At 47.6% G+C, this 18783-nt stretch overlaps 1 protein-coding gene across 4 annotated transcripts in view; it reads right to left on the bottom strand.

Moving 5' to 3' along the window:
* Positions 1-18783, bottom strand: part of UHRF1 (ubiquitin like with PHD and ring finger domains 1) — a 40566-nt gene that overhangs the window by 14939 nt on the left and 6844 nt on the right. For all 4 annotated transcript variants that reach the window (XM_037505136.2, XM_037505137.2, XM_037505138.2 and 1 more), the window contains 3 exons: positions 11693-11974; positions 10510-10664; positions 8610-8825 (listed from right to left, as the gene is read on the bottom strand). In XM_037505136.2, the coding sequence (XP_037361033.1) occupies positions 8610-8825; positions 10510-10664; positions 11693-11974 (653 nt within the window). The remainder of the gene's footprint in view (positions 1-8609; positions 8826-10509; positions 10665-11692; positions 11975-18783) is intronic.

The raw sequence follows: 18783 nt of genomic DNA, 5'->3' as shown, positions 1-18783 counted from the left end.
AGTCTTAAAGCAAAAATATGTAAGGAAACCAAGTAAATTCTTCAAGAGCAGCTGAGATTTTTTTCCCCCCTCAACAACATTGTAACAAAATTTAAGGACTTGCTATACTTAGATTCTGATTGCATAATTTTTTAAGTGAGATCACTGGAAGATTAAACAATGACTTGATATGTATTAAAACATATTGCTAAGTTTTAGGTTGTGATAACAGCATTATAACTATGTTTCTTAGAAAGCATCACTTAAAATACAATCTAAAATATTTATGGATTAAATGATAGTGGGAGTTACTTCAACATAATGGAGGTGGGAGCACCAGATGATGGAAAAGTAAAAGATTCTGTTGCAAGAAGCAGCACCCTTGGGCCTCCCTGGTGGCGCAGCAGTTGAGCGCTGGGTTGTGAAGCTGCCTGCAGCCTCTGCGGCGCCGGTTCGATCCCCAGCTGCTCCCCGGCCACCGGAGGAGGGTCCCGCATGGCGCGCAGACCTCTCCTGCCGCCCGCTGCTCCCCTCAGCAGTGTACTTCAGTCCCTCTGCCTGCTCTGCTCCCCGCTCTGGCTCTGGTGAATTCTCTCACCGTCCCGCGCTTCTGACTGTACCCAGTGCATGTATAAACAAACAAACAAACAAATAAATAAATAAAACATGCCTCTATAAAAAATAAATAAAAATAAATTTTAAAAAAAAAAAAAAAAAAAAAAAAAAGAAGCAGCACCCTTAAGGAACAACTAACAGAAGTTCTTCAAATAGGAAATTTTATAAAGCAAGGAATTTTTGAGATGTAAGAAAAAGCAGAAATATGGGTATATATAATAGGTTGTCCTCCTTACAAGTTTTCTGTTATATATGACAATCAAAATTAAAATTTTAACACTCTGATACACAGCAAGCGAGGAAGAGTAAAGAGATGCCTCAAAATAGTAAAAGTGATGCCAGTCGGGGGCCTCCCTGGTGGTGCAAGGGGTTAAGATGCAACCTATGAAGCTGTCCACAGCCACTGCAGCACGAGTTCGATCCCCGGCCAGGGAGCTACCCACATGGCGCAGCAGACCTCTCCTGACTTGCCCACTGCTTCCCTCAGCAGTGTATTTCAGCACATCTGCCTGTTCTGTTCCCGACTCTGTTTCTGGTGAATCTTCTCACCACCCACACCACTGGCCTGTACCCCAGTTCTTGTATGCATAAATAAGTAAATCTTTTAAAAAAGGTGATACCAGTCTGTCACATGTTTACATAGTAAAATCCAGAGACACTACTAAGATAACAAATCAAAGCAACACACTCAAGACTATAAATAAATCAAGACAGAATCCTAAAATTATTTATGTAACTCACAGAAAGAGCAGATAAACAGAAAAAGAGGAACAAGAAATAAAGGTCACCAAAAATGAAACAGGAGACTTAATCCCAACATACCAATAATTACCTTTAATGTAAATGATCTAAAAATGTCAATCAAAAGGCAAAGATTGGCACCACTGATTTTTATTAACCCAATTATATACTGTTTACAAGAAAGCCCACATCAAATTCAACCATATAGCTTGAGAGCATAGAAAACAATACACCATGCTAACATTAACTGTTTTAAGAAAAATCAGGAGTGTCACTATACATACAAATACACACACACACACACACACACATCCCTCAGATAAAGGTGGTTTCAGAGTAAAAAAAAATTATTAGAGACAAAGGGGACCATCACATAATAATAAAAGGATCAGCTGTCCAAGAGACATAACCATACTAAATGTGAATGTACCAAACAACATAGCATCACAAATATGAAAGCTGAAAGAAGAGACAAATCCACAATTATAGTGGGGGACTTCAATCTTGCCAACTCACACAAATATCAGACAGAAAATCAGCAAGAATATAGAAAATGTGAGCAGTACAATCAACCAACAGAATCCAACAGATATAAATAGCACACTCCACTCAACAACAGAATATATCAAACACAACCCCAAGCAACCATGGAGTAGTCACCAAGACAGATCATATACCTTTTTTTGTTTTGTTTTGTTTTTTTGCCTTTTTACTTATTTTATTTGCATAAAATTTTTTTTTCCAGCAAAAGAGGAGAATCCTCCAGCATATCTTTTATTTTAATTGTGTGATATACTAGTTTTTATTTTTTTATAATAAATTTTATTTTTATATTCCCCATACAATTGCAACCCCCTTATTTTGACCCCAATCCCTCCCCTCCCACCCTCTACCCCCCATAGAGTGTCTCTGGTTCATAGTTTTTTGTTGATTTTGATTTTCACTTTCTTATAGTTATTCATTTTCCTGGTCCCTTATTTAAGTTTTCTAGATTCCTGCTATGAGTGAGACCATCCGGTATTTTTCTTTTTCTTTCTGGCTTATTTCGCTGAGCATGATCCCTTCCAGCGCCATCATGTTGCTGCAAATTGCATGTGTTTATCTTTTTTGAATGCTGAGTAATATTCCATGGTATATATGTACCACATCTTCTTGATTCAGTCAAGACAGATCATGTTCTGAGCCATGAAACAAACCTCAACAAATTTGGAAGAACTGAAGTCATGGAGTATGTTCTTTGACTATAATGCAGTCAAATTCGAAAACGGTAACAGAAAGACAAAATCTCTGAACACTTGGGAATTAACACTTGCAAAAATCTCCAAACATATGAGATTTAAACACCATACTTCCAAACACACCAAGAGTAAAAGAGAAGTCTCAAAGGAAACAGAACTGAAAATAAAAAAATTTAACACAGCAAAACATGTGGGAAGCAGTTAAAGCAGACTTATGACACTAAACTTAGAGCACTAAAGAATGCCTCAAATCAATAGTCTAAGCTGCTGCCTAAAGAAACCAATCCAAAGTAGAAGGGGAAAAATTTAAAAGAAGAGAGCAGAAATCAACGAAATGAAAACAATAGGGAAGCAATGATACAAAAAGCTGGGTTTTACAAATAACCAGTGAAAATGACAAACCACTAATAAGAGTAACAGAGAGAAAAGATATAACCACCAAGTTCCGGAATAAGACAGGTCGAGCCACAGACCCTGCTGGCGTGGAAGAGTAAGAAATACCAGTAATAATAACTCTGCTCTCACAGAAATGGGCTAATTCTGTGAAAACCACAAACTAATTAAACTCAGCCACAATGAAATAGTTCAGATAGTCCCACAATCATTAAAGAAAATGTATTAATAAATAACACCCCCCAAGGAAATCTCCAGATCCCAATGGATTTCACTAGAGAATCCCAATCACACATTTTTAAGAGTTATCATCTTGACACAATCTTTTCCAGAAAATAGAACAACATAGACTATGTCCCAACTCATTTTTATGAAGCCAAGACTACCTGGACATCAGAACCAAACAAAATAAGAAAACTACAGACCACTATGACTCATGAATTTAGGCAAATGAATCCTTAACAACCCCAAACTGGAAAACAACCCAGATGTCCTTCAACGAGTAAGTGGTTAAATTGTGGTAGGTCCACACCATGGAACACCAGCAGGGGGAAGGAATAAACGGCTGACATTAGCCACATTTCAACTTGTGTAGAGTGAAAACAGTCAATCCCAAAGGTTACACGCTAGATGACTCCTTTTACATATGTCCCTGCAAGTTACACAGGATACAGACAGGAGAACGTGCTTTTATGGGTGGGGAGAAACCTGGGGTCAGGTTGTGGGTGAGGAGAGAGGAGGTGGTACTGGAGCAGACCTCATCTTTACTGTACGTGCATCAACAGGGGGCTGTGACACTGTACCAGATTCACACATTGTAACCCTTGTGGACTCTGAATAAAGAGAACCCAGATCTCTCTGAAGTATGCCTTACGACTGAATGGGAATCTACAATTACCCGAAAGTAAAGTTGAACCTGAATTTAAAACAGTTCTCACAAATGAGCTGAGGCAGAGGGCTCAGTCAGCCCTGGCAAGAACTGGCAGCACCAGTGGCACACCAAGCAGCAATCAGGATGAGGTGCCTTAGTGAGCCTCTCAACCTGGGTGGCTGCTCAGACACTGAAGCAATCATTGCTAAAAGCATCTCACTTATCCATTCTCTGCAGATCTCTCTGCCTTGCCTGGCCGGAGGCTGCCCAAGGAGACGGAACACAGTCTAGTCATTGCATCCTGGATGCTGTGGACTCGGTTAATACTGAAGGTGACGTGTCAACAATGCCAAACACCAATGTGAAGCGACAAGACCTCGCAGCCGCAGCTGGTGGGGATGCAAAGCGTTGCAGCCACGCTGGAAGGCAGCTTGGGGGTGTCCTACAAAACTGTACATTAAAAAACCTAGAGAGGGCACACATGCCCCCAACGCCATCATCCCAGCCTAAAGCCTGTGAGCATCTGCCTCAGACCCTGGCATGACTGGGTATCAGGGAATCTAAAGCCCAGAGTTATACAACATGTAAGCTCAAGTGCAGTTGAACCTTTGCCTTCCAACTAAAGATCGGCCCTGCTGCCTATGCTCAGCCTTAGGGACACTGATGCCGACACTTTCCAAGGTCTGGGTTTCAGCAAAAAGGCAGGTCTGAGACGTGATGTTCAGAAATATTCAGTGTGAATCAGGCTCCTAGAAGCAGCAGAGCCTGTTCTAGGCTATAACCATCACTGATCACAGACTGCCTCAAAATCCTGTTGACTTGCACGCGGTGGAGCAGCACACACGACAGAAGCACGCAGACTGGCCTGCACGCCAGGCCGGCATTCAGGCCAGAGTCTGAAGCAAGAGCCCAAGCGCGGAGCGGGATTTGTTTTATGCTCTTACAAAAAGGGGGAAAAAGCTCTATCTAGTGACATAATTTAAATTCCAGACATAGTACCCATTTCAAAGTGAATAATCAAACATTGTACAAAAATGAACAAAGTAAAAAATTAAAGTTTAATCAATAAAAAAAAAACAGGTCACAAATGAAAAAAATTGAATAATTTGGGGGTTACCAGTATATTCATGGGGTTGTGTAAAAATGAGCACAATTTTTAAACATGTTGTTTCTTGGCATCCAAGAGGGGCAGGGAAAGGACTCACTGGATGGGGGGGGCATATGTTACGGACTGGAAGGCTGTGGCCCCCTCAGTCATGTGGTGGCAGCCTAGGGGATGAGTGAATTTGGGGAGTGACTAGAGTTAGACTCTGTCACGAGGCTGGGGCCTCCGTGTCAGAATCAGCACCCATCACAGTGACAGCCACTTCCTCTTCACTCTCCCTCGGGGTAGTGTCTGACCAGCACCTCACCAGCCAGCACCCTGACCTCGGACTTCCAGCCTCCAGAACTACGAAAAGTGAATTTCTGTTGTCCGCAAGTCACCCAGTCCAGGGCACTTTGCTATAGCTGCCTGAACTGACCGAGACAAAAGATGAATAAAAAAATGTCATGAATCACTTCACCTCACTCGCAAGTTTCCTTATTTAGTGGCGCCCCCTGCAGAGCATATTTCTCAGGGTAGTACCCTGACTCAAAAAAACCTGATTTTGGTTTAAAGTATGCACACGCACACACACACACACACAACACAGTCATGTGTGGGCATGCATTCTGCGAAGGTCAGAGTGTAATCATGCCAACCTAGATGACAGTGCCAACCACGCACCTGGCGGTCTACAGGGACTCTGCTTTATTAGCTGTAGACTAAGATGTGTTAAGCAATGCATGACAGGTGTGTGTGTGTACACAGTTGACACTTGAACCACGCAGGGGGTTGGGGCACCTCCCACACAGTCAAAAATTCACATAGGATTTTTGACTGCCCCAAACCATACCCACTACTAGCCAGCTGTTGGCTAGACGCCTCTAGATAGCGGTAGTTAACATGGATTTTGTATGTCGCATGCACATGTATTATTACAGACTATATTCTCACAATAAAGTTAAAGAAAACATTAAAAAAATTATAAGGAAAATAAATTTACAGTACTGTACTGCCTTTACCGGCATCATTAAGTTTACACCACTGTTTACAAGAAAATCCGTGTATAAGTGGAATTGTGTAGTTCAAACTCCTGTTGTTCAAGGATCAACTGCATGTATTTTACATATATGTGCTCTCACAGCTACAAACCTAAACAGTAAACAACACAACTACTAACAACTCATCAGGATGCTGAATACATATTTAGACTGTTAGAACAGGGTCTGCAAACTAGAGCCACTTGTCTTTATAAAGTTTTACTGTGTACTGCTAAACCCATGGATCATCTGTAACTGCTTCTGAGCCACAAAAGCAGAGCTGAATACTACTCACAGACACCATCTAGCCCAAAAAGTCAAAACAACTGCTATCTGGCCCTGGACAAGCCAAGTGTGCCCTCCAACCAGCCCACCCCTGCAGCGTGGACAGGCTGTGCCGTCCTTGGGCAACAAGTCTCAGCTTGGTGCTCCCTCCCAGGCCCCAACTATAGCTCTGACCCATGCAGGGAGGGTTTCCCCGGGGTTGGGACCAGAGCTAGAGAACTTCCAACTCTGAGGAAGGCCTCTTCTGCCTAGTCAGGTGTCACTGAGCATGGGTCAAATTTCAGGATCTTGCCCTTAAAGGCCCACAGCAGTCTCCCCGATGCCACACTAACAGCCTGGTCCATTCTCTCAGTTGCCCAAGCGAGTTTTCTTAAACATAGGTCATAGTGTGTCACTACTATGTGCAAATCATACTGAAACTAAGCACAAATCCCACACTCCTGGTGCTGAATTGAATGTCCAGATGCCAAGGCTTCCAGTCTCAGCTCCACGCCCTCCCTCTCTCCCACCATGCTCGCCCTATCACCTCACTAGGCCATAAAATATAGCAGGAATGGTTATGCCCAAGACCTCTGTGTTGGCTGTGCTTGTGCTTAGGGCACTGTTCAGCACAGACACATACGATGTTCAACCCCTTACATGGCTATCAATTCACCATACATAGAAGGGAGTATTATTACCCAGCCGCATAATGAGGGGGGGATTCTGGGCCGCCCTGGTGGCGCAGGTGGTTTAGCGCAGCGCTGCAAAGCTGTCTGCAGCCTCTACAGTGCCGGTTTGATCCCCAGTGGCTGGGGAGATACCCACATGGCGTGGCAGACCTCTCATGTCTCGCTCTCTGTTCCCCTCAGCAGTGTATTTTGGTCGGTCTGCCTATTCTGTTTCCCACTCTGGTGAATCCTCTCACCCTCCCACACATTGGCCTGTGCCCCCGTTCTTGTATGCATGAATAAATAAAAAATCTCTAAAAAATATATAAATGAAAAACTAGAATTAAAAAAAAGGGGGGGTGGAATTCTGACACATGCTGTAATGCTGTAATGTGATCGGGACATTATGCTCAGTGAAAGGCAGGCTCAGAAGGACAAATACCACATGACCCCATTAATATGAGGTCCCTAAAGGAGTCCCAGTCCACAGAGACAGGAAGTAGGGGATGGGTGTCAGGCCTGGGGGCCACTGTTCAATGGGACAGAGCTTCAATTTAGGAAAATGAGAAATTTCTCAAGGGGGAGATGATGGTTGCACAAGATTGTGAATGTTCAAGTGCACTGAGCTGTGCACTTGAATAGGGTTACTAGGTTTTGTTACATATTATTTTACCCCCCACACCCAGAGAGGCAAAATAGAGAAGGATTTGACAAACATTTCTTGCAAAGGGCCAGACAATAACTATTTTCGGCTTTCTGAGCCACATGGCCTCTCCTCCCTCCTCCTTTGCTCTTGTAGCACAAAGGCAGCCACAGAGGGCCTTCCTGGTGGCCTAGGGGATAAGTCTCAGTGCTATCACCAGGACGGCCCACCAAGACAGCCTGAGTTCAACCCCCAGCCAGAGAGTTAACCCCCATATGAAGCAACAGAGCTCTTCTGTCTCGACTGCTGCTCCCCTCAACAGTGTATTTCATTCAATCTGCCTGTCCAGCTCCCCACTCTGTCTCTGGTGAATCTTTTCACCCCACCCACCCCCACCCCTTGATCCTCTGCCTATACCCCAGTTCTTCTACACAAAAATAAATAATTTAAAACAAAAAAGCCACAAAGAATCAGTGAGCAGGTGTGCATGGCTATGTGTCAATAAAACTTTTCTTGCCAAAATGGGTAGGGACGGTCAGATCTGGCCTATGGACTGTAGCCTGCTGACCCCCAAGGTGGTAGTTTATTTTTGCATGTGCTTTTGATTAAGCACAGGATGACCTTGGAAGGTAATGGAAACAGTGAAGTCTCCAAAAAGAAAAGAACTAAGTAACTAGGGAATAGAGAAACAGAGTGTTCAGCGGGTGGCCTTCCATACATTGTCAATTTTGACACATCTGAACTTACTATTTGTTAAACTGAAAACAACAAATAAAGAGAATAAGGAAGCCTGAAATCTCTCCCCTTCCTGGAGCTCAGAAATGATACCACAGGCAGAGTGGGGTGTGAGGTGGTCAGTCTCAGATTACCAAAAAAAAAAAAAGTGTTCACCAATAAGAACAGGAAGTGGGGACACCAGGGGGAGGGCAGGAAGGCTGCAGGAGGCTAAAGGTTTGAGCAGAGGGGCCCACGAGTCAAAAATCCCAAGCCTGATATCATGAGCTCCACTCTTGCACCCGATCATGATGTCACTCCCTTGATCTCACTCGCCCAGTCATGACGTCACTCACCCGATCATGACATTGGCCACCAGTTCCCTCGCTGTCCGGGTTTCGCGCTTCCGTGTGATCTTGGCGTCGTACCAGAAGCCACGCTCCTTGGGGTTGTCAGGATTGTAGTTAAGCATGACCACCTGGCCCACTTCCAGATCCTGCCACTTGAGGACATGCCGTGCACGGGCCCGAACGTCCCGGGAGCTCATCTGTACCACTCCATTCTCCGGGTAGCTGTGAGGAAAATCCCCTCCTCAGTGCCCATGGGAGACAGAAGCCTTGGGAAGAGGCCACAGCGCCAAGGTATGGGTCGTTACCATTACAACAGCACTTACAGTCCCACCCAAGTGACCCTGTTCGCTGATGTGAAATATACAGGCAGAGAAGACATGTTCCAGGTACAGAAGGCATTGTGGGTGAAGGATGTCCCCTAAAAAGATACCCATACCGTGAATGACACCCTTAGAAATAGGATCTTTACAAATGTAAACAAGATGAGGTCACACTTGGGTGTGACCTTGAATTCAATGACAGGTGTCTTTATAAGCAGGAATGAGACAGGAGACTGGCGTGATATGGCCACAGTCAAGGATGGATGGCTTCCACCAGGAGCTGGAAGAGGGAGGAAGGATGCTCCCTTGTAGGTTTTAGAAGATCATGGCCTTGATTTTGGACTTCAGACCTTCAGAACTGCTCAAGAACAAACTTCCATTGTAACTTCTGCTAGTACTTTGTCAAGCCAGCCCTAGGGAGTATACAAGGACTCCTGGGGCCTGAAAGCATTTTCACAAGTACTGAGCGTGATCTTGCAGAGATCACATATTGTTTCATTTACATAAATGCAACAAACTAGATATTAGAATACAGTAAGTGATTATGTTGGATGTGTAGGGATATCCCAGCAGTCTCAACAAAAGGCATAAAATAATTGGGCTTAAACTTTTTGGAGTAACCAAAATAGTCTATGTGTTAAATGAAAAATAATTGGGCTAAGAAAAAAATTCTACCAACAAAGTTAAATCTCAACTGTAAGGAGAACAACCCTCCATCCATGATGACTGGCAGTTATTATTTTCACTATTGAGCTACCAAGAACAAGGAGTTGCCAAACTTATTCCGAGAAGGGCCAGAGAGTCTTTTTGGCTCTGTGAGCTGGTAAGGCTCTGTCACAAATATTCACTCTGCTGCCGAAGAAAGCAGCAGCTCCTGACAATATGTAAACATGATGATTCAAGAAGTTTTATTTGCGAAAACAGCCAGCAGGCTGAATTTGGTCTAAGGGCCAGAGCTTGCAACCCCTAATCAAGAAGATGTGAACCTTGCAACCACTAGGATTCATTCATCAAATTACTCTAGTAATTTCTACAGAGCTAGGCTGAGGATGGGTCAGAAGCTGGTCTAGGCAGTAGGGCCTTAGAAAGGAATCAGATAAAGCCTCTGCACCCCTAGGATGGGCTTGCCCTTTGTTATGGACTGAACTGTACCCTCCCCCTCCCACTCATCCCCCAAATCCATGTGTTGATCCCTAACACCCAATATGGCGATATTTGGAGAGGACCTTTAAGGAGGTAATTAAAGAGACATGAGGTCATATGAGTGGGGTCCCATTTGATGGGTCTGGTGTCCTTATAAGAGGAAAACACACCAGAGTGCCCTAGCTCTCCCCCACTCTCTTTCTGTGAGCACAGAGGAAAGGACATCTGAGGACACAGTGAAGAGGCAGCCATTGCTACCAGCAAGAGCTCTCACCAGGAGCCAACCCTGCCAGCACCTTAATCTCAGGCTGTGGTATCATTATAGCGGCAAAGCTAAGATACCCTGTGCCCAGCGGGGGCTCATGGCAGTGGCAAACTCCAGACCCCCACACACACAGCCCACACCCTATGGCCCCCCCTCCCCCGCCTGCCCTGACACTCACTCGTCGTATTTCACGTGATAAATGACGTCTTCCTCTGGCATTGAGGTGGAGCTGCAGGGCTCGTCCTGGGACAGCCCCTTCCTTGTCACCCTGACAACCTGTGCCTCGAACCAGGCTCCCATGTTTGTATCCCGGGCGTCCACATACTCGTTGACCTGGTAGGAACAGAAACTCTCTCATCTAACCCTGGGAGGAAGAGCTGATGGGCAAAACTGACAAAAGCTGGTTGGATCCTGGGGTGCTGGATGTGTCAGGACAGGGGTTTTTGGGCTGTGGTATGGCTGACATGGGGTCTTAATGGTTCTCTAAGGGGGATATCCTGGGCACTGTGGGGTGCTAAGCAGCATCTGGGCCCCTACCCACTCAATGCCAGGAGCACCCCTAGTCATGATAACCACACCTCTCTCCAGACTTTGCCCAGTCTCCCTGGGGAGCTAAGTTGCCCCAGGTGAGAACCGCCATGTATGCAAAATCAGATTGAAGCACATAGGCTCCAGCAGCAGCTGCTCCATGGCTGGAGGCCAGAACGGCCCGTTTTTCTTTTTTTTCTTTTTTAAAGATTTATTTTATTTATACAAGAACCGGGGTTCAGGCCAGATGCGTGGGAGGGTGAGAGGATCCACCAGAGACAGAGCAGGGAACAGAACAAGCAGACTGACAAAATACACTGCTGAGGGGAGCAGCGGGCGAGACAGGAGAGGTCTGCTCGCCATGTGGGTTGCTCCGAGGCTGGCCAGGATCAAACCGGCAATGCCAAGGCTGCGGACAGTTTCACAGCACTGCGCTCAACCACCTGCACCACCAGGGAGGCCCAGAAAGGCCTGTTTTTCAAGAGAAGCTGGCAATTCAGATCTTTAGGTAAAATGTCCTGACCTTAAGAATTAAGAAGGTGGTTGTAAATTTAGAAATTTTGCAGCTACTGAGAAAGTCGCCAGATGGTGACAAGTCCTGACACAGGCTCTGCTTTAAGGATCACAGAGCATCCCTGCAAGTCTGAATTTCTACCAAGGAACGTGGTCACTGGAAATTTTCAGAGCAGAATTGGGGGTGCCCAGGAATAGGGGGCAAGCCTACCCTTACAGCCTGGTGTCTGGGAAGCCAGCAATGATAGGGGGTGGGGGCAAAGAAATACAAACACCAGCCAGGAAGCGCGGCGAGCCCCAGACTTCCATGGGAGGCTCACCTTGTACAGACCCAGCTCCGTCTCTCCCCAAGCTTCTTCATCTGCCAAGCCTGCCTTCCCATCCATCTCGGAGGCTGCCTCCCCACTGTTGGAGGACTTGTCTGACTCGCTCTGGCCCAGGCAGCAGCCAGAATCCGTGTCGGACACAGTGTCGGAGAGCTCAGAGTCCTTCTCCCTGCTGCTGCTGCTGCTGGGGGGCAGCACGAGGCTCTGCCGCACCAGGAGCTGGATGGTGTCATTCAGGCGGACGTCATAGTCGAAGAGCGTGTGGCCGTCCTCCATCTGCGAGGATACCGAGACGGAAGTCACTCACCGCCCCCCCAGATGCTGAGCATGTGTCTCCTGGGGCCAGGCAGTAGGAACACACCATGACAGAGGACCAACCTGTCCTCACCAAGGGACAGACTAGCCTGACATAGAATGCCCAGGCCACCACCAGGCCAGGTCACAGCTTCCTGCAGGGTGCCCCATTTGGATGAGAACTCCTGGTGGCACAGCTGTGTCCCTGTGAGAGCAGAACATCGTTCCTTGTCAGAAGCCAGGGAGGTTTTCTTATAACTTTATGTTTTGTATTTTATATGTTTACTTCCCTTACAATGCACATGTGCCGCCTTATCACTGCACTCAATCAGGGGTACTTCTGACCCCCAGGGGATACTGGGCCATGTAAAGGGACATTTGCGGTTGTCCTGACCTGGGGGATGGGGTGTTCCTGGCACTGAGTCGGGGGGAGAGGGTCATCAGGGGTGCTACTCAACATGCCGCAGTGCCCAGGACTCCCCCTTGCCCAGGATGCCCCCACCCTGATTCATCCAGCTCGAAATGTCTGTCGTGTCAAGGTAGGGAGAGGCTGTGCTGATTACTCAGAAAAAAGAAGGAGTCTGAGGCCTGCTCACACCAGACACCACAATAAATCCCAGCTGGGGCAGACAGTGTAGACCAATGACAGCCCCCGCCCCGGCATGTATTTAAATGTGGGCAGCATCCCAGGATCCCGGGAGATCAGAGGACAGTGGAATATGGATCTCCTAGGGTCAGTGGAATCCCCTAACCCAGGCTGATTCTACCTCCCAGGGGACACTGGGCAATGTCTGGGGACCTTTTTGGAGGGGGCGTCCCAAATGTTCTGGCATCAACAGGGTGGGGGCCAAGAATGCTGCTTAGCCCCCTCCAGTGCCTGGGATGGCTCCAAATACTGGCAGGGCTGAGGGGGTAGACGCTGACCTACATGAACCCACAGAGACAGTTTCTTCTGTAAGACTAGATCAAATCTTACCCTCCCAGTGTAGCTTCTGGAACCATTAACTTCCCCCTCTCTTTTAACTCCTTTATCTCATCCCACCTACACCAGCTGCCGGCTGACAAGTCTGTGTGCGGGCGCAGAGCAACAATTCCTCAGTGTGATTTGGCAGGTGTGCACAAAGGAGTTTGTCATCTGAGCCACATCCTGGTGGCACAAAAGACCGAGAAGTTACCTTTGATTAGAAACTGTCCGTGGCAAACTGCCAACACCCAACAAGGAGCCACAGTGCATGCTGCTCTGTCCAGACACCCCAAGACAAGTCTCTCCCCCTCGACACTGTGGGGGTGTTAGCAGTCTCCCTAGCCCCCACCCACTGGATGCACCCCCAATCATGATCACCACAGATGTCCCCAGACGTGGCCCCGTGTTTTCCCAGGGCAGAACCACCTGTTTGGTAAGCTGTGCCCCAAAAAAAAGGGGAAGAGAGAGGCAAACATGCACACATGGTCAGCGCTCCCTTTTTCCTAAAGTTTACCACAAGCATGCAGTTCCATGACCCGGTTGCCCTTAGTATGTGAATAGCCTCCAGGCTCACAGGAAAAGTTGGTTCCAGGTCTAAGGTCCTTCACTGTAATATTTGCTATAACTTATTAATGAGAAACCTGAGGATCTGATAAAGAATGACCTTGTCCCCCCACCGCCTGGAAAATTGCATTTGAACAGGTCCACACTTATTTACAGCTGCTGGGGCTTCAGGGCTCCTCTGAACCCCACCCTGGACATCCAGGGCCCCCAGCATGAAGTGTGCAACTCTCACGTGCTTGCACTATCTGGGTGCCTCAGGGACATGGCGGGCGAGACACAGCCCTCAGCGCAGGCCCCACAGGACAGCTGGTGCAGGTGACCAGACGAGAAGGGAGAGACAAGTCAACCTGCACACACGTGTCACAGCAGCGTACGTCATATAGTCAAAAGGCGGAAATAGCCCCCGTGTCTATTAATGAATAAACAAGACTCACACGTGTCCCCACACATGAGAACATTACTGGCCTTGAAAGGGGGGCAGCTTCAACGCTGGCTACCACAGGGAGGGACCTTGAACACAACACAATGCTCAGAAAGAGAAGCCAGACACAGAGTGTGGGTCCACTGATGTGAAATGTCCAGAACAGGCACAGCCACAGATGTAGGAAGTGGGTTCACGGTTCCTTAAGGTAAGGCAGGATGGGGAACAGGGAAGTGAAAGCTGAAAGGTAAGATGTTTCCTTTGGAAGTGATGAAAATGTCCTAAAACTGACTAGTGACTGTACTGGAAAACCGCTGAAGTGTGCACTTTAAAAGGGTGAATTGTATGATACACGAATTGTTTCTCCGTAAAGCTTCACTAAAAAGAAAGTACTCCAAAAGAAGGCACCGTAGTTTGTCACTCCAACTCTAGGACATCCCGAAAAAGGCAAAACTATGGAGAAAGGAAAGGGATCAGTGGTTGCCAAGGATTAGGGGAGGGATAAATAGGCAGAGATCAGGGGGTCTGGGGGGGACATGAAACTACTGGGTACGATACTGTCCACATTTAGCATTTGTCCAAACCCAGAGAATATACAGAACCAAGAGTGAGCCTGAAACTAACCTACTGACTCTGGGTGACCACAACATGCCTGCAGATTCAGAGGACACCAAACCTCCCCTCTGGTGCAAGGGTCGCCGGCTGGGGGAAGCCATGAGTCTACAGGTCAGTGGGGAGGTGGGAATCCTCTGTAACCTCCTCTTAGTGTTGCTGTGACCCTAAAACTGCTCTAAAAGATGAAGCTTATTAGTTTTAAAGAAAAAGAGGGCGCGAGATTAGGGTTCCCAGTTCAGCAGTGACAGGGAAACCAGCCGAGGGCAAGTCAAATGGCAGTAAAAAGGATGAAGGAGATGCTGGCACTCTGGAGCCTGGCACCTCAGTTAGGCAACACCCCCTAGCACTACAAGCAGTGGGTCATTCTTGTGGGGAGTCATCCTGGACACTGTGCAGTGCTGAGCAACATCCATGGTCCCCCACCCACTGGATGCCAAGTGCACCCCCAGTTGTGACAAGTGCATATGTCCCAGACATCACTTGTGTCTACACATCACCCAGGACCCAAATGGCCCAGTGAGAACCTCCCAGTTAGAGCAAGGCCCACAAGTGTCCAGAGGAACATGGCCACTGACACTCGTATGGCCACAGCAACATGATTTGCATGCAAAACTTGACTCATTCATGCCAAGGAATAGGACACAGATGCAGTCACAGCTGAGCACAGCAGAGCAGATATATCTCACACTCAGTGTCAAGGTAATAGGATGATTTCAGAGGTCAGGAAATAAACAAAGCCAGCAGGGCCTCCGAGGCAGGGGAGGTTGTGGCCAGAAGGGAGCACATGGTGAGAAGTTCTGTTTTACAAAGAGCCTACAACTGAAGGCGGTCGAGGCAGGGCTATGGGGAGTGGTGGGGGCAGAGGACAGGAGTGTGTGACCTAAGGGGAGGAGAAAGGACCAGAATAGCAGTTAGGGATGCAGAGAGCAAGGAAGGATAAGGATGAGGCTAAGGTTGAGCCAGAGGAGCCCTGGCGTGCAGTGGTGGGAGGAAGCCTGGTGGAGCAGTAGCAGAGCTAGGCTATGGCACCCCACTGCTCTTCTCCCTTGGTATATCCTTTTTTTTTAAGATTTATTTATTTATACAAGAATCGGGGTACAGGCCAGATTGCATGGGAGGGTGAAAGGATTCACCAGAGATAAAGTGGGGAACAGAACAGGCAGACTGACGAAATACACTGCTGAGGGGAGCAGCAGGCGAGGCAGGAGAGGTCTGCTGTACCACGTGGGATTCTCACCAGCTGGCCGGATTAAACCCGCACTGCAGAGGCTGCGGACAGCTTCACAATGTGGCGCTCAACCGCCTGAGCCACCAGGGAGGCCCCAGTGGTATATTCTAGTGACAACACCTCCCTCCTGTTAAAGCCCCTTGCTGGGCATGACCAGGGCATCACATTCAAGATGGGGCAGGAATGAGGCTCAGAGAAGCTTACAGGCTTGCTCAGGCCTGGGCTGAGTCTCTGGTACTATAACAGGGTAGTCCCCAGGAAAGGGGTAGTTCCAGGTTCCCTGCCCCACCCAAAGGAGGGTGGAGCTAAAGAGAAGCAGCAGCTGGAAAAGGGACTGAAGAAGGAAGGAAGCTGGATGGAGACCTAGAGGAGGCACAAGGAGAAGAGAGACATGTGAAGAAACTGCGCTTGCCTTTTGGTCATGGACTGGGTGACATAGATGTGAGTGAGAGACCCATGGGGAGGTGACAATGGCAACTTTTATCTTGATTTTGATTTTGCTCTTTTTCTCCCAGACTTGTCTGGTTGTTTCTGATCCTTTTCCGTGGGTCCTCACTGAAAGGTGCTTTAGACTTGTGGCAGGCTTTCGGGCCTTGCTCTGGGCCAATCCTGTTTGGGTGGACTTTTCCCCACGAAGGGACGGGTAACTGAGGGTGCTTGATTTAGAAACTATATTCTTTGCCTTTCCTATATTGTTTACTAATTGTACTTAAGTTCCTCTTCATTAAAGTCCCATATGTTTTTGTGTTGATGCAGTGGATGGCAGAACCTATTTAGAGCAGGCAGGTTTGCAGGGTCTGGGGTGCCCCTCTCCCTGCTCTGTAACAGTACAAGGGTGCAGACATAAGGAGGCCAGGGGCAGGGAAGAGGAATGCTGGGTAGGCAGGCCAGGGTGGCACGGAGCTCTACCTCCAAAACGTATTTGCAAGCTGGTCAGTTTCTGGAACTTTCCAGAAGGGCCTCACAATCAGCAGAAAGACACTTACACACTGTTTGCTGTTGTACAACCGCTCTGGAGTCATGGAGAGGGAAGTGGGGCCGAGCGCTACCCCACAGAATGAGTCTAGTGAGCCTGGGTTCATCATCAAGATCCTAAAATCCAAATCCATGATCCTAAAATTCAACTCATGAAAACTGTAAAAACTGCATGACTCCTCAGGTTAGAGGTTCCAGTGTTAAAATTAAATCTCAAGTTAAAATCCCATAGAACCAAAACTGTCATTGAAAATACCTTGAATTGTCTGTAGTGGTGGTTCCACTACACATAGGTGGCTCAAAGCAGATAACCCTGTACAGCAGATTCAGGCCTAAAAGGAAGTGAGAAATCACGTTGCCTCTTCTGGGTGTGCAGGCCCAGTCCCCAAACTCCCCATCTGGGTCTCAGACTTTCCAACCCACCTCAGGTGCAAACAAGACAGATGGAGACAAAGAGAAGAAAACACATGGAGTCAGATCATGGATGTGACAAGAGACGCAGCGTCCTGCTCGGAGGAGTCAACGAGTGGACAGCACTGCACACGGAAAGGCGGCCCTCACCACAACCCAGCCCTTGCGGATGCCAGGGGACAAGCTGACGGTGACAACTGAAGCCTGCCCAGGGGCACTGTGGGATAGGCCCTATATTTGGGGCATGGGGGTGTCTGTGAGGCCGTGATATCACTGGCTATTTTTGCTCTTGGGGTCTCATAGGGTACATGTGCCTTTGGGACCTGAACCTCTAGGATGAAACCACGTTCTGATGCCCAAGGGCACACGCACGTGTATATTCTCAGACTAAGTTTTTCTCAGTTTTCAACATCTAATATAATAAAATTCAATAGATGTAGTCTACATCAACAAAAGCTCTTTGGGGATCTCAATCCTATTAGGAGCTTGGAAAGATGTCCTAAGACCAAATGGTTTAAGCTCCCTGCCCTGGAAGAATTCTCGCACCAGTTCCCTAGGGGTGATGGTCTAGCACATTTCACAGCAGCCTGAACAGTGAAACCTGGATGTACCAACCAGAGAGGCTGAATTAAAGCATGGAGTCTAATCAGCATCCCGACAGCCAGCACGAAGGTTCTGGCCTGTTTTTGTAAATAAAGTTTTACTGGAACATACACCGGAACATTTCCATTCATTTGCGTGCCGTCCAGCTCCCCTGGCAGAAGTGAACAGTCCCAATTGCAGGGTCCACACTGGGCCCTACACAGAAAGGGTTTGCTGACTCCTGGCTGAAAAGACATGACTTCCAGCTGGGAGCTGCCGAAGGAAGGAAACCCTCACTCCTGCAACCTGAAGGACTGGTCTCTGGAAAGGGCTGTCATAGTTGACACCTGACTCTGCCCTTGGGCGAAACAGGAATAGGAATACAGGAAAAGCCAACGCAGCAGGACCGTTTGATTGTGGCACCTGTGACGTGAGTGGCCGGTGCAAGACACCATTTCAAGGATCTATCAGATGCACCATAACAGATTTAACTGTTTTCCTAAAATGAGTTATCTACCAAATTAAATCAACTGGGTGTGATCCTGCCCCCACCACCAGGAAATATCTGGGGACATTTACTTCTCTCACACTGGGGCTCCTGGCATCAAGTGGGTGGAGGCAAAAGATGGTACTCATACCCCACAGTGCCAAGGATGGAATGCATAGAGATTGATTTGGCCCGATATCCTCAATGCCAGCCGTGCTGAGGGGGCAGGGAGCCTGAGCTAGCTGATATACTGCACCTTTATTTCGAGTCAGACATGGGGCTCAGCTCGTAGCCTCTGTCACCTCCTGAATTCTCACTGTGCTGCAATGTGGTGGGTCCACAGTTAGCCCTGTTTGATGTGAGAGCACGGAGACAGCCACCAGCCTTGGCCAGGGGACCAGAGATTATGCAAAGTGCAAAACATTGTACCTGGGCGGGTTAAGAACACCACAAATGACAGCGATTGTGATTTTTATGGACGGCCAAAGGAAAAAAAGGCACCAGATGCCTCGCGCCTTTGCCCAGGCTGGGCCTGCCGCCCGAA

The sequence above is a fragment of the Talpa occidentalis genome, unplaced genomic scaffold (genome assembly GCF_014898055.3).
Source record: "Talpa occidentalis isolate TD23 unplaced genomic scaffold, MPIMG_talOcc4v2.1 talOcc4.12, whole genome shotgun sequence".
Lineage (NCBI taxonomy): Eukaryota > Metazoa > Chordata > Mammalia > Eulipotyphla > Talpidae > Talpa > Talpa occidentalis.
Note: the sequence above shows the minus strand (reverse complement) of the source record. Positions and strands in the feature narration are given on the sequence as shown.